General features: G+C 42.6%; 1 protein-coding gene across 10 annotated transcripts in view; it reads right to left on the bottom strand.

Annotated features, from left to right (window-relative positions):
• Positions 1–12,727, bottom strand: part of PRR14L (proline rich 14 like) — a 71,323-nt gene extending 58,596 nt beyond the window's left edge. For 3 of the 10 annotated variants that reach the window (XR_013443457.1, XM_036074608.2, XM_078060732.1), the window contains exons 1-2: positions 12,504–12,727; positions 4,425–4,950 (exon numbers count right to left, since the gene is read on the bottom strand). Coding sequence is in view for 8 of the 10 variants with exons in the window: in XM_036074608.2 (XP_035930501.2) it covers positions 4,425–4,898 (474 nt within the window). In the remaining 2 variants the exon portion in view is untranslated. Of the gene's footprint in view, positions 1–4,424; positions 4,951–10,622; positions 10,746–11,720; positions 11,934–12,503 lie in introns of all 10 variants that reach the window. The other 7 variants (XM_036074607.2, XM_036074606.2, XM_078060730.1 and 4 more) reach the window with 7 other exon arrangements.
• Positions 12,728–15,197: the final 2,470 nt, after the last annotated feature.

Below are 15,197 nucleotides of genomic sequence, written 5' to 3'. Positions count from 1 at the left end.
GGCTTCTTACAGGTAATCAAACCCATTCATTTCTGGTTTATCCTTCCTATGTGTACACGTGTGTGCTTTATACAAACAAGCAGATACTTGTATACTTGTCTCCCCTTCTTTCTTGAATGAAAGAGAGGATACAATAGATGTTTACTTGCCCTTTGCTCTTTTCATTTACCAGCATATCCCAGTTTGCAGAAAAGAGTTAACACAGCAGGCCTGTTATCCTTAGAAAGGCCTGCTTGCAAGGGTTGCCTTGGCTCATCTGGGAACTTATATTTGGGAGAGTTTCCAACATTCCCTAATGATAAGAGTGGCTTGGTGCACCCATATGATAATGGGGTATATGTTGGAACACCTGCTTTCCTTCTGGAAGTCTGAAATTTTGGTATGTGCCAGGAAGAAGATCCCTGTGTGACCAGCACCCAGTAAAAACCCTGGGTTCTAAAAAGCTTCCGTGGTAGGCCACATTTCACATGTGTTGTCACAGTTTGTTCCTGGAGAAGTATGTGTATGTATGTGACTACAGTGGGAGAGGACTCTTGGAAGCTAGCACCTGAGATCTTCTGGACTTTGCACCATTCTTCCCCTTTGCTGACTGCTTTATATCCTTTGTTACAATTAATCTTAGCTACAAATATGACCATGTGCTGAGTCCTGTGAGTTCCAGGGAATCCCCAAACCTGTAGGTAGTCTTGGGGAGCCATGACACACCTGGAAATCACGCCGTATTGGTACATGGAAATCCTCCTCAATTCTTTATTACAGGTGCATAGTGTTCCATGTATAGATGTACCATACACTATGGTTTATTCAACCTTTCTCCTATATGTGGACATTTAGGTTGCTTCCAACATTTTGCAATGCTGCAAACACTAACTTTGAGTATGTGTATTTCTATAATTTGGAGGTATATATTCAGGGTAGATTCCTAGAATTGAGAATGTTAGGTCAACAGGTCAGAGCATATGCTTTCTGATTAGGTGCAGCCAAATTCCTCTTCTGAAAGGTCTTATCAGTATGCATTCCCACCAGCAACCTGTGAGAACACCTTTTTCCTCACAGCCTTGCCAAGCAGATATGTTGTTATAATTTTTCATTTTCTCCAGTCTAATAGGTAAAAAGTGGTATTTCAACTGTTTAAAATTACATTTCTCTAATTGTAAGTGAGGGTGACCATCTCTTCATGTGTTTAGGAACAAGCACACGAACACACACACATGTACACAAATGAATCATCTATTCAAGTCTTTCCTTCATTTTTCTATTGGGTTTTCCATTCCTGAATCTAAGAGTTCTTTATATATTAGTGGGGTGCTCGGCTGGCTTGGTCAGTAGAGCATATGACTCTTGATCTCAGGGTTGTAAATTCGAACCACACACTGGTTATAGCGATTACTTAAAAATAAAATCTTGGGGTGCCTGGGTGGCTCAGTCGTTAAGCGTCTGCCTTCGGCTCAGGTCATGATCCCGGGGTCCTGGGATCGAGTCCCACATCGGGCTCCCTTGCTCAGCAGGAAGCCTGCTTCTCCCTCTCCCACTCCCCCTGCTTGTGTTCCTGCTCTCGCTCTCTCTCTGTCAAATAAATAAAATCTTAGAAAAAAATAAAATAAAATAAAATAAAATAAAATCTTAAGGGGCGCCTGGGTGGCTCAGACATTAAGCGTCTGCCTTCGGCTCAGGTCACGATCCCAGGGTTCTGGGATCGAGCCCTGCATCGGGCTCCCTGCTCAGCAGGAAGCCTGCTTCTCCCTCTCCCACTCCCCCTGCTTGTGTTCCCTCTCTCGCTGTATCTCTCTCTGTCAAATAAATAAATCTTTAAAAAAAAAAAAGAGTTCTTTATGGGGTGCCTGGGTGGCTCAGTTGGTTAAGTGTCTGCCTTTGGCTCAGGTCATGATCCCAGGGTCCTGGGACTGAGCCCTGCACTGGGCTCCCTGCTCAGCAGGGAGCCTGTTTCTTCCTCTCCCTCTGCCCCTCCTCTTGCTTGTGTACTCTCTCTCTCATATAAATAAAACCTTTTTTAAAAAAGAGAGAGTTCTTTATATATTAGAGAGATAAGTCCTTTATCTGTGATATATATTGCAAAATGTTCTCCTAATTCATCAATCGTGTTTAATTCATCAATTGTGTTTTGTCTGTTTGTGGTGTTTTGCCAATCTAGCAAGAATTCTTATATTGATGTCCAAGGATGTCCGGGCTCTGCAAACCTTCTGAAATAGTAGTCTGCTTTTCTGAGAGATCTGCAGTATTCATTCAGATTTTCAAAGGGTCCTGTGACCTGAGAATGACTGAGCTTTCACTAAGTCTTTTACGGAGCCTGTGCCCAATAGAACCACTTCTGCTTGACAGCTTTCCAAATTCTTGAAGGCTTCTCTTGATTCTTCTTTCATAGGACACACCCAAGCAATTGGCCTCTAATGGTGTATTTTTAGATTTTGTCATTAGTGTGAATTCTTTATCATGAGTGCATTTCTGGTTTTCTATACTCTTCCTACACCTGATACATGTGACACCAGGCTCAGCATGGGGAGGAGAGGACAGGATCCACTTTGGCCAGTGACCCCAACCCTGACACATTCCTTGCTTTCCCTCTGTCCTCCCCACCACAGGGGCCTCTTGAGCTTATCTGAGTGCTGGGGTGGGGAGAGGGGCCTGTGAGTGTGATATTCTAACTATAGACTAACCAACACACAACAGACTACAACTGTTACTTCTCAGTCCAGGTAACACATTTCTGTTAATGTACATTTAAGAGCAAACTGGCTTTTCTTGGTGGCTATCCCACAAAGTTAATTCTAATTGACTAGCTAAAGCCTATAGTTCTTTTGTTTCTCCAAAAGTACTTCTGCTTTTTTTTTCACTTATGAAGTTCACTTTTTGGAACCAAGTAAAAAAAATCTTACATTTGTATCTATTAAACTTCATTTTGCTTTACAAAACTCAAAATAGTATTTATCTCTGGTGGAGCTGGGAGGAAGAAAGGGACAGTAATTTTCTAGATCTTAGGTTGGGAGGCATATATATATATATGTACTGTATTCATTATGTACTTCATAATTCATGTTTACGTACTTTTATTTTATACCAAATATTACATGAAGATTTAGGTAAATTACAGAAAATTTTCATCTTATTAGACCGAGCCCACCATATCAAGAAGTAAGAAATTTTTAGATCCTGAATCTGTTACCTCACTTATATTTTTAAGAGTAGGTTATCATAGCATAAAATCTGATATGTTACTTAATTACTGCTATCTAAAGATTCACTTATTCCTAACTACGGTCAATGTATGAAGCCTATTAACAACAATCAATTTTGCCCTGTAACCTGTGTAAACAAATGACATATTTATATGGTGGGAAATGGAGCTTAGCCCAGAAAGCCCAGGGTCTAGAGCGGGGGTTGGCAAACTATAGCCCATGGGCCAGCACCTGTGTTTATAAGAAAGGTTTACTGATATACAGCCACACTCATTCATTTATGTATTGTCTATGCCTGCTTTCATGCTACAAGGGCAGAGCTGAGTAGTTCTGACAGAGACCCTATGGCCTACAAAGTCTAAAATGGCCCTGTACAGAAAAAAGTTTGCTGAACCCTGGTCTAAGGCACCATCCAGAGGAGAAAGTAAGTTTTCTAGTGTACTTGGCAGGTATATTCCTTTAGGAGTCTAGGTTCCTCAGGCTATCACAGCTCACTAATCATTAGTTTTACCTACCTGAACCCTATTACTCTAATTTCACACTTACAGAGAGAGATTTCACTTCCCATGTAGGCTTGCCTACAGGGAGAAGACATACTGATCAGCCAGTGTGACCATTCCTACAAAGTAATGATTCCACTTTTCACTGTGAATTAAAGAACTGGCTTTCTGATTTATAGTCTCTCATGAAGTAGATTAGCATGGGTCAGTCCTTTGGAGACGATAACCTCTGATATACTAAAAAATAAAAGTCAAGTTTCTGGACCTGCAAAGCTAAGGACCAGCTCCTGAAATATGGAGATCCCTCTAGGGTATCCATCCTATGAAGCCCTACCTGGGTCAGCAGAGTCCCTCAAGAGATATTTCTGTGACATATCCCTCCATCCTACTTGTGATGCTACCAAAACTTAAGGAATGAGTGCCCATCATTTCTCAAAATCAGATGCAGAAATATCACATGACTACCATAAGACTCAACATTCCACATACAGTAGCTGCTTCTGAGAAGTGACACTTTTTCATTAGATAAGCACTTCCTCTCTTCAAGTGTCTGATGTGACACAAATGTTTTAAAAAATCATCAAAAGAAAGTTAACATCAAACTCAACATTTTCGAAATGTTTCAAGAACAAATCATAAGCTACCTGTCAGCATCTGTACTTTATCATGTGAAGTGTTACTCTGGAAAGCTGTCATTCACACTCATCTGAATTGAGATCTCATGTCTTACCTGACTTGGGCTGATCTTTTCTTCAGTAGCTGTGGAATGTTGATGTGGGTCTTCCTTTGCTCCCTCACAGGGGTCTCTTACAATTTCCGCCTGGTCCCCTTGATCTCTGAAGACCTTTAGCTCCATGCTCTTGGCTTTCTCTTCCCTATCCAAGATCCCAGAAGCCACAGAACCTCCTGCTGTGGAGTCCACCAGCCCACACCGCCCAGGCTCACCCCCATGATCCAAGGCGCCAGAAGTTTCTTCACAACAACTTTCCGCACGAGTCCTCTGCAGCTCCAAGGGCACTGCCCTACTCTGACTTATAAGAGAGCTTGAGGCTCCAGCTTTTACATCTGGAATCACACTTGGCTCAGGGTCAGCATGAAGCTCTTTGGAGACACTCACAGGGAGTTCAGAGTATAATTCCTGTACCACGGCAGACATGGAGGAATCAAGTGGAACTGGCTGAGTCTCTACTCCGGATGACAGCATTAGGGCAGATGGAAGATTATGGAGTCAAGTCTTTTACATCAAACGGTTCACCCTGACACAAATCAAAGGAAGGGATAAAAGTTTAAAACCTTGCAGGGTAGAAGAAAGCTGTTTCAGCTAAAACTGGCTAAAATAAGGACAAAAAATTCCACCTCAATTGCTGACAACAATCTGGCACCAAAACATCCTCCTTAAAGACTGTGAATTAGTGGAAAAATAAATACCTTAAACCTTTAATAGACATCTGTCTAATCTCAATTCAAATACTGCCTTATGAACAATTCTCAATTTAAACCTGGAGGGCCAGCAAATGTAGATGAGAATAAGACATGTCTGAGCATCCAAGGATAGAAATGATGTAAATTAGAAGATAAAGATGATTTTCTACTTGTTTTCAGGGCATGAACCTTGCCTGTTTTGTTCATTGCTGTTATCCCCACTGCCTGTGAGAGGCGCTCGGCACGTAGAAGGTACTCAGCAAATACTTGTGGAATAAACATATACTGAGGGATTCTGAGGAATTTAATATACTGACTTTTCCTCAAGAATAATTCTCTATGAAAGTTTAGAGACAACAGAATTCCATTCCTTTACTGCTTACCAAACACTTGAGCTGTGTCTACCCAGACTGGCACAAGACACTACTAAACCAGACCTTCAGCAGAATCCTCTCTTTTATTCAGTTTCCAAGTGCCCTCACAGACACAACTAATTTGATTCTCGCAACCCCGTGAGCAAAGTAGAGCAGCTATCACCATCCCGTTATAGATCCTAACATCACACTGAAGAGGTAAAAATGACCTGCCTAAAACATTACAGGGTTATCTGAGGGGGCGGGGGGGGGATACCCAAGGGGCTTCCACAGTGTTGGGAATGTTCCACCTCTTGCAATGGATAGTGGAAACATGAGTTATTTGCTAAAATATGTATATTTGTTTAGTTCATAAAACTACATTATTAAAGTTAAAACACACACACACACACACACACACACACACACACACAGAGTTAGGGAATGGTACACTTGGAACTAGGGTTTCCTGATTGGTAACCTTTCCATTTTAGCCTACCAAATGTGTGCAGTTTCCACAACAAAATCCACTTTGACCTAACCAAGGTGGAAACTGGTTAACCAAATAAGATACTACTTGCTTTCATTCTTGATGCTTTCCCTAATCCTAATAAAAGGAGAGAAAAGGTGAGAATTTTCTGGCAACTGAGTTCGTAACAAGGATTTACCTGAGGTATTGATGGCAAATCCCTTTGGCCAAAATATACACAGGAAAGGACAGTTCAGAAAGCCAGCAGATTTCTACTCCTACCACTTTCTAACATCCATCTTTTCCCAAAATAAACATATTACATACAAGCAAAATCCATTGTTGGCTACCCAACTGTTTTGACTATTGAGTTGTCTCACCTTTTCTCCATTGACCACATTCAGATTTCTGAGCAGGAGGGACTCTCCAATACACCATGTAAATCTTTACAATTCAGTTTCCTTGGACCCCGCGTTGGTGGTATAGTGGTGAGCATAGCTGCCTTCCAGTTTCCTTGGACCCTGTCTCTATTCCTTCCCTGATTTTCTGGGGGGGAGCCCATACGTCACTTATACAAAAGGCACTTGCTCTACCTCCAGGTCAAGAAGCACCTGCTCCTTGATTATTCATGGGTTTACAACCTTTCCTCCTTGCACAGAAGATCCCATCCATTGACATGTGCTATCAAGACTGAAGCTGGGGGCTGAGGCGGGACAGATGACAGGTCCTTTCACTTTGGACCATTCTGCCTTTCTTCTGGTTTTCCAACCTGTGGTGGATAGTTTACTTACGCACATTCCTATGCTTTCACCCATTGGGTGTCCTTAATGTTTTGAAGGACTCTTCCCCAAACGTAAAAGTATATAACATGACAGTACTAATTTAAATACTAGAAATTATAGGAAATCAGACTGTTGGTCCATTAAGTTTAGAGAACACAGGAAGGCTGATGAAAAAATCTGAATCCAAAAAAGCAGCAAGGAGAGAGAAACTGTTGTGTCCAGAAGTATGGTGAGAATCAAATGAGACACTTTCATAAATGGTGCTGACAAAAACATATCCTTTCTGGAGCTACAATCTTCCCCTTTCTCCTCTAGTTCCTGGATATTTTTAGAGGCACTTTAGATTTTAGGCCACTTAGTGTCTGTGTGTGCATGTGGGGGTTAACAGCTAAAGTAGAATTACTATTGGATGCCAAAAAAGGGGAGGAGGTGCTCATTTTCATTTGGTTCAGTTTCCCTTTCCCAACAACAGATACAATCCAGTTTTTGGTTATCACACCACATACAGACCAGAAGAGTAAGTGCAGGAAAGGATACTGTAGAAGAGCAGGTTTGTTGATGGAGATCGGCTCCCTGGGTCTCTTGCCAAGAGCTCCTCTCCCTTACCTGCCACTAAGGTATGAGTGTTCTCAAAAGTTTAATCCTTGACACGCCTCCCAGGCTTCACTTTTCCGATGATCTCATCGTTTTTGCAGCCTTTCTATGTGGATGACTCAAAACTGTCCCTTTAAGTATAGGTGACCACATGAGCCAACAATTCCACTCCTAGGTATATATGCACAAAAACTAGTACACAAATGTTCAGAGCAGCACTATTCACAATAGCCAAAAAATGGAAACAGCTTATAAGGCCATCAACTGATGAATGGATAAACAATGCGGTACATCCGTACAATGGAATATCACTTGGCTGTAAAAAGGAAGGAAATACTGATTTGTGATACAACATGGATGAACCTTGAAGATATTACGGTAAGTAAAACACACCAGTTACAAGGAACCATATAAGTTCTCATATATATAAAATACCCAGAGTAGGCAAATCTATGGAGTTGGGAAGTGAATTAGCTGTTCCTTAGTGAGAGCTGGAAAAACTGGAAGTGACTGCTAATAGAGTTTCTTTTGGGGGCAATAAAAATGTCCTAATATTGATTGTGGTGATGGTTACACAACTCTGTGACTATGCTAAAAATCACTCAATTGTACAATTTAAGTTGGTGAATTGTATGATATGCAAATTATATCTGAAAGCTGATTTAAAACAAAAACACCTGTCCCCAGCCCCCATCTTTTCTCAAATTCCTGACCTATGTTTCATTTATAAGGGTGGTACCCCTCCCAAACTTCACATGTCTAAGATAGAACCCATTCAACCCAATGAATAATTGAGTCTTACTACATACAAACAGCTATGAGAAACGAAGATGAGTAAGATGTTCTCAGTAAACTTACATGTTTATTTTTTATCCTGTTGCCTCTCTCAGTAACAACACCCCCATTATTCTAGAGCTCAGACTTGAACCCCCAGAGACAACTACATCTGACCTTCCACCTGTTGTTCCATTAGCACTTGTAGCCCACGTACTCAACTCCCGCGGTGTCTCTAACAAATCCCACTCCTTTCCATCCCCATGGCCTTAATTCAAGATTTGTTCTAAACACAGGATCATGCACAAACACACATTTACTAAACAGATCTGCATCATGAAGAGGCAATATTAATAATCACATAGACTGGTTCCAGATATTCAAGGAAAACAGTGCCGTTACATTTCTTATGCATGCATCTGTGCTGTAAACTGGCATTGGTCAAAACAGATTTTTAAGGCTTTGGTTCCCCCCAAATAACTTCCAATTTACAAAAGCCAAACACCTCTTGAATCTTCTATTTGGTAAAAATATAATTCTAAGAACTTTCAACCTGTAAAACAACTAAGCACATTGGCTGTTGAACCAAAACAGACTTCTCTCCTTTTCTCCTTGCCCCATCCTGGGTCCTTGAGTTTCTGAGCAGTATCTGCAGTTGAGTCACCCAGAACAGGGAGTGTCTCGGCTGGAACCATCAGAGTTGAAGTAATATTTAGATGTAAGCCTAGAGCAGCAGATTAAAATTATTCTCAGCTCACTAGCTTGCACCACCAAACTCTTATTTTAGCCATCTATTAAAATATTGGTAATGTTACAGACTGCAGGAACAGAACAAAATTTTAACAAGACATTCAAGTTCTTTAAAACTAAATTTCTAAATACACTGGAACAATTAAAATGATGGTGTAGAGAAACATAACTCTACAAAGAAGGCTGCCTGGGATAGTTTATCAAACTAAACATCAAAACTCTTTTATTTTGGTAAAATATGAACATAGGAAAACTGTTTGAAAGAATATAATCCAAATATTAACAGTATTACCCTGAGTGAGAAGATCACAAACAACTTATACGTTGTTACTTTTTTTTTTTACAGTAAATATGTATTTCTTCTGTTAAAACATTTTAAAAAATAGTTTCCCAAGATCCAAATAGGAATAAAGAATAACTGGTAAGTGTATTATCCCTTTATTTTTATCAGTATCTTTCCAAATGTCAGCTCTCTGCCTCAACCATAAAAATTTTTACATTAAAGCGTTAAGTAAACTTGAAGAGAAAACAGTGAGTTACATATGCTCATAAAATGAAGGCAGGGATTTATAGCTTAATCCTTACTAATGACTTATACCCAACCTACTGGGTGAGCACAGTGGATAAATATCTAGTTTGAGGTATAAGCAAAAAATAAATCATAGATTCACAAACAACTCTTACAACTGCTACTGGCTTGTCATCTTTACCATGACACAAATGAGAATTAGATTGTTTAGGGAATGGACTTATCCCTGAAAAAAGACCCATATTTGTAGGGAGTATGCAGTAAAGTTATCCCAATAAAAGAAGAAATTCTTTTGAATTGAGAATAATCATCTCAAAACCTTTCTATGTCAAATCCAACAGCGATGCTGGGAAGCAATCTAGTTGCTAGTCTGCGAATTGAGAGACCAGGGTCCCTATCCTGCTGGCTGTACGGCCTTGAATGTGTCACTTAACTTTCCTGGGCTTGTTTTTCACATGTAAAAAGAACAAGTTAAACAAAATAACCTCAAAGGGTCCTGCCGCCCATAAACATCCCATGACCCTAAATGATAACTTTTCGGGGCGCCTGGGTGGGACTTTGTTAAGCGTCTGCCTTCGGCTCAGGCCATGATCCCAGGGTCCTGGGATCAAGCCCTGCATCAGGCTCCCTGCTCAGCAGGAAGTCTGCTTCTCCCTCTCCCACTCCCCCTGCTGTGTTCCCTCTCTCGCTGTGTCTCTCTCTGTTAAATAAATAAAATCTTTTTAAAAAAAATTTTAAAAGTGGTAACTTTTTTATTTCTCTTTGTTTCTCAAAGTACATCTATAGATACCAATAATGGTGGTAGAGCTCCAACTAAGCCCCACTGCAGACACTCAGGGCATAGGAGGTAATTTAAGAACACTTTACACACAAAAAAGATGGAAAGCTTTTTCTTAGTGGCAGTGTTAATTCCTATCCTACCAAATAACAAAAACATGAAAAAAAGAAAATATACTGCTGCAGTTCTCAATCTCATTAGAATACATTTTATAATACTACAAATTTGACAAAGTGGCCCTTTCAGCTTAGTAGTTCAAACACTCCCTAAAACAAAAGTTCTGGGGGTACAAAGTTTACAGCAATGAGTAAAACGTAGAAAAAAGAATCAAACAAAGAAAACAGCGGAACAGAAAACCATGTGCCCAATAATCCCCAGTCTGAAGGTCTTTAATTCCAATGCAAAAGGGCTGCTCCAAACGAAGAACAGTTAGTAACACCGGGTGCTGCCACACTTGTGTCAAGGGACAATACTCACAAAATCGATCAGGCCCTCAGAAGTTCACAACACTCCTTTCACCTTGAGAAAGGGGCTTTCTTTTCCAAGATTCGGACACTGTAGCCAATGCCTCCATGAGGGCATTCGGAGAAGGGGCCTCTTCTTGAGGGACAGAGAAAGAAGAATCTTTTAACGAGATCTCTAGACAAACAGAAAGTCGGGTAGGGAAGTCTATATACTAAACAGGGCCCAGCTCTTCAACATGGAGTGTGCAGGAAATCTCAAAAGCATCAAGCACTGTTTCCTTTTTCCTTCCTTTATTAGCATGCAGAAAAAGGATCCCTCTGTCTCCACATGGGGAATGAAACAGCGAAAATGCTCCTGATTTCTGACAAAGGCTTTCTGCATAAAAGATTTTCATTTCTTTTTCAAAGGAAGAAGAGAAGGAAACCATCTGTGCCACTCTAAATACACTGCAGGAAAGAGTCCTCCTCTCAAAGGTACAGAGTCTTATTTTTCTTGGGAGAGAAAAAAAGAAGTTGGAAGCTCCCTCTTTGAGGAGGGGGAGGTGTGCAGATAGCAGGAAGCTTTTTAATCACTACAGCAGGTAGGGGGAGTGGGAGAGGATATCTCTAACCAGTCAGGAAGAAGTGATAGCTTCTGTGGACAAAGGGAAGGCTGGCTTTTAGTATCAGCCCTCCCTCCCTCTTGGACTATAGACCTGTTTCCAAAAACAAAGTCTTTTCTCTTGATCATTCTGAGGCCCTCTTTTGTTAATTTGGGGAGCATGGAAGAATCTAAAGGGAGTAAATATGCCTTTCTCCACCCCAGGGTGGGGAAAAGTCTCCTTTCCAGTGAGAAAGGATGGGTTGAACACCTGTGATGTGGGGGTGGGGATGGGAGGAGGCATGCATGGAAAAATGTGGGTCTCTATGGAAGATACTAGTTTTCTTTCTTTAAAAACAACAAAAACAGCAGCAGCAAATTAAGTAACAATGACAGCAACAATTTACCAAAAGCTTACTAATGTCCTAAGCACTTACACAAATTCTCCCTTAGCCCTCAAGACAATGCTCTACAAAGAGGACCCAAATTAGAGATGGGCTAATTGAGACTCAGAAAGGTTAAACAACTAACCAAGGTCACGAAGATGGGAAGTGGGAGACAGACTTGCAACTACCACATTCCAGACGCCATGCTCTTAACTGTGCAAGGGAAAGGAGCTCATTGCACACCAAGAGACTTGAGGGAAGAGAAGCGAGGCTCCGTCGGTGGACATGATTGGGGGTGGGGGGGGAAGAGACTGACTTCTAATACCACACAGTAAATTCAGGGTCTTCCTCTTTATATCTAGGGGTAAAGGTGAAAAATAAATGAAAGAAGGTAAGTCTCTCTTTTACAGGGAAGGAAGACCCCCCCCCCCCAACACTTTTAGGCAAGTTGAGTCTCGCTCTTCATCTGGGGAGCGCTGAGCAAATTCGGGAGAAAGGTCTTGTTGAGGGGCTATCTACTACCCCTCCTATTGAAATAAGTTTAGAATCGCCCTCTCACACCCCGGGAGCGGGTATCGCGCCGCTGACAAACGCACAGGAGCTGGGGAAGAGCGTACGCCCACAACAAGGGGCGTCGCCCTCCTCAAGAAGTTGGGGGTCCCCCGCCTTATCGAGGTTGAAGAGTATCTCTCCCCCGTCGGAGCCATGACTTGGAGAAGCCGTTTCCCCCTCGCGACGCGGGGCCTGGTCTCCTCCCTCTCCCCCGGTCGTTCCGCCGCCCGCAGAGCAGCCTCCGTTCCCTTCAGCGCCCCAAGAGGGAGGGGGCCCCGGGCTCCCCCTCAGCCTTCAACGCCAGGCGGAGGGTCCCCTCAGGGTGGAGTGGGGCGGGGCGGCTGCGCCCGAAGCCTTCCCGCCCCCGGCCTCTTACCCTGAGGCCTGCTCCGCGGCCCGCGCTCGCCCCGCCAGCTCGGCCTTTGCAGCCGCAGCCCCGTCGCCGCCAAAGCTACCTGAGCCTACCGAGCCGAGAGAGCCCGGGGGCGCTCCAGCCGCCACCTCCTCTTCGTCTCTATGGTTTTCTTCCTCCTCGAGTCCCCCCACCCCCACCCCGCACTTCCTCATCCGGGGCCCGAGCCAGCCATGCGGGCTCACCCAAGTCCCGCCCCCGCATGGCGCGCGCGCAATCCTAGGGGCGGCTCTTCCCGCGTCCAGCCTCCGGCCCTGGGCGGGCCCTAGCAGCCCTCTGCCCCGCCCCTGCGGTCCGGATTCTTAAAGGGGAACACACGTTTTGCCCCAGCACCTATTGAACCATAGGGCCCATTGTCTCCACTGCTGCTACCCTGGTCCAGTCCACTATTTTCCTGGCCCGAATGGCTGCAATTCTAGGGGACTCTCTCTGGCAGCCCATTATAACTTGAATCAGTGTGTTAGGTCATGTCAGTGCCCTGCTCCTTTTAATCACACTGACCACTAAATCTAAAAGGCACCTCTGCCTCCAGTCCTGAAAGGCATCTTGTTTTAGTATCTTCAAGGCTTAAACACTGGCTGAAATTGTCACGTTGCATCTATTTATTGATTAGTTCATCATGTCCCTTCCCATGCTAGTTCATCATTCTGTGGTCAGCACCTAGCGTGGTGTTGGGCACAAGTAAACGTTCAACAGACATTTGAAGGAAGGAAACAAGGTTTATTCAAAAGGGAATCAAAGGAGCACCTGGGTGGCTCAGGCAGTTAAGTGTCCAACTTTTGATTTTGGCTCAGGTCATGATCTCGGGGTCCTGGGATTGAGACCGTGTTGCGCCCCATGTGGGGCTCTGTGCTTGGTGGGGAATCTGCTTGAGATTCTCTCTCCCTTTCCCTCTGCCCCTTGCATGTACTCTCTTTCAGATAAATATTTAAAAAGGGAGGGGGAAATTAAGGAAGTTCAGAGAATAGAGTCAACTTGATCCAAATCACACAGCCTTGTATTAAACACAGAAATCTGTTGCTTTTTGGACCTTATCAACCTGGCTGACTATAGAACTAGAGGTTTGGAGGTTTATGGGAGATTTTAATTCTCTCTTCTCTGATCAGGATATCTTTGAGCCAGTCAACATGTGAACCATTTTGGCCAAGATAGTGGTTTTCCCACTTTTGGTCAGGGCGGGAGGTATATAAACCCAAATGCCAACCCTATTATTTTACAGCCTGTGAATGCATAGATCATCTGTATATGTGTACAATTCATATATAGGCTACTACAGATGGTACTGGGATGATTTAACTAGAAATTCACTTTAAAACATTTCTACATTGGGCGCCTGGGTGGCTCAGTTGGTTAAGCGACTGCCTTCGGCTCAGGTCATGATCCCAGAGTCCTGGGATCGAGTCCCACATCGGGCTCCCGGCTCAGCGGGAAGCCTGCTTCTCCCTCTGACCCTATCCCCTCTCATGCTGTTTCTCTCTCTCTCTCTCTCACATAAATAAATAAATAAAATCTTTAAAAAAAAAAAATAAAAAAAATAAAACATTTCTACATTTACAGTATCCACATTGTCCAGTTCTTTCTCAGGCAACTACCTGCCTATAGAAGAGGATCTGAGAAACCCAGTATTACTGGTTTGTCTTTTTGCCTCAGGCTCTAGCATGACTGCTCAGCACCATTGTTGATCTTGTCTTTATTTTATTTTAAAATATTTATTTATTTATTTATTTAAGGGGGTAGGGGCAAAGGGAGAGAGAGAGAGAATCCTCAAGCAGACTCCCCCCCGAGTGCGGAGCCTGACACAGGGCTCAATCCCACAACCCTGAGATCATTACCTGAGCTGAAGTCAAGAGTTGGATGCCCAACTGACTGAGCCACCCAAGAGCCCTGATCTCGTGTTTTTTTTTTTTTTAATGTGATATTTTGTTAATAGTGGATTTTTGTATTAATTTTTATTTTAAAAAATTATTTTATTTTTTTTTTTTTTTAAAGATTTTATTTATTTATTTGACAGAGAGAGAGACAGCTAGAGAGGGAACACAAGCAGGGGGAGTGGGAGAGGGAGAAGCAGGCTTCCCGCGGAGCAGGGAGCCCGATGCGGGGCTTGATCCCAGGACCCTAGAATCATGACCTGAGCCGAAGGCAGACGCTTAACGACTGAGCCACCCAGGCGCCCTTAAAAAATTATTTTAAATATTATCTTGTTCCCTGAGCTTTTTTGACATCTCCTTAATATTTTGTGCCCTAATATTTTGTGCCCCACTATCTTGGCCAAAATGGTTCACATGTTGACTGGCTCAAAGATACCCTGATCAGAGAAGAGAGAATTAAAATCTCCCATAAACCTCCAAACCTCTAGTTCTATAGTCAGCCAGGTTTGGTGCCCTCACTAACCTTACTCACCTCACCCTAGTCCCAACTCTGCTCCTAGCTCTGTATTAGGCACAAAGAGGTCCAAAAGAAACAGCATATATATCATTCAATCCCCTGAAAGTTGAGGAAAACCAGTTTCCTAATTAATTCCACACTTGTCAATAATATTCTGCTCTTATATATAGCATTTTAAATTCTTTTAATTTGAAAGACCTAATGTAACATGTCCCTCATTTCATTTGGTCCTCAAACACTTTCTGAACAAGGAAATACATGTACGTCTTTTTT

Source organism: Halichoerus grypus, chromosome 13 (assembly GCF_964656455.1).
Source record: "Halichoerus grypus chromosome 13, mHalGry1.hap1.1, whole genome shotgun sequence".
Classification (NCBI taxonomy): Eukaryota; Metazoa; Chordata; class Mammalia; order Carnivora; family Phocidae; genus Halichoerus; species Halichoerus grypus.
Note: the sequence above shows the minus strand (reverse complement) of the source record. Positions and strands in the feature narration are given on the sequence as shown.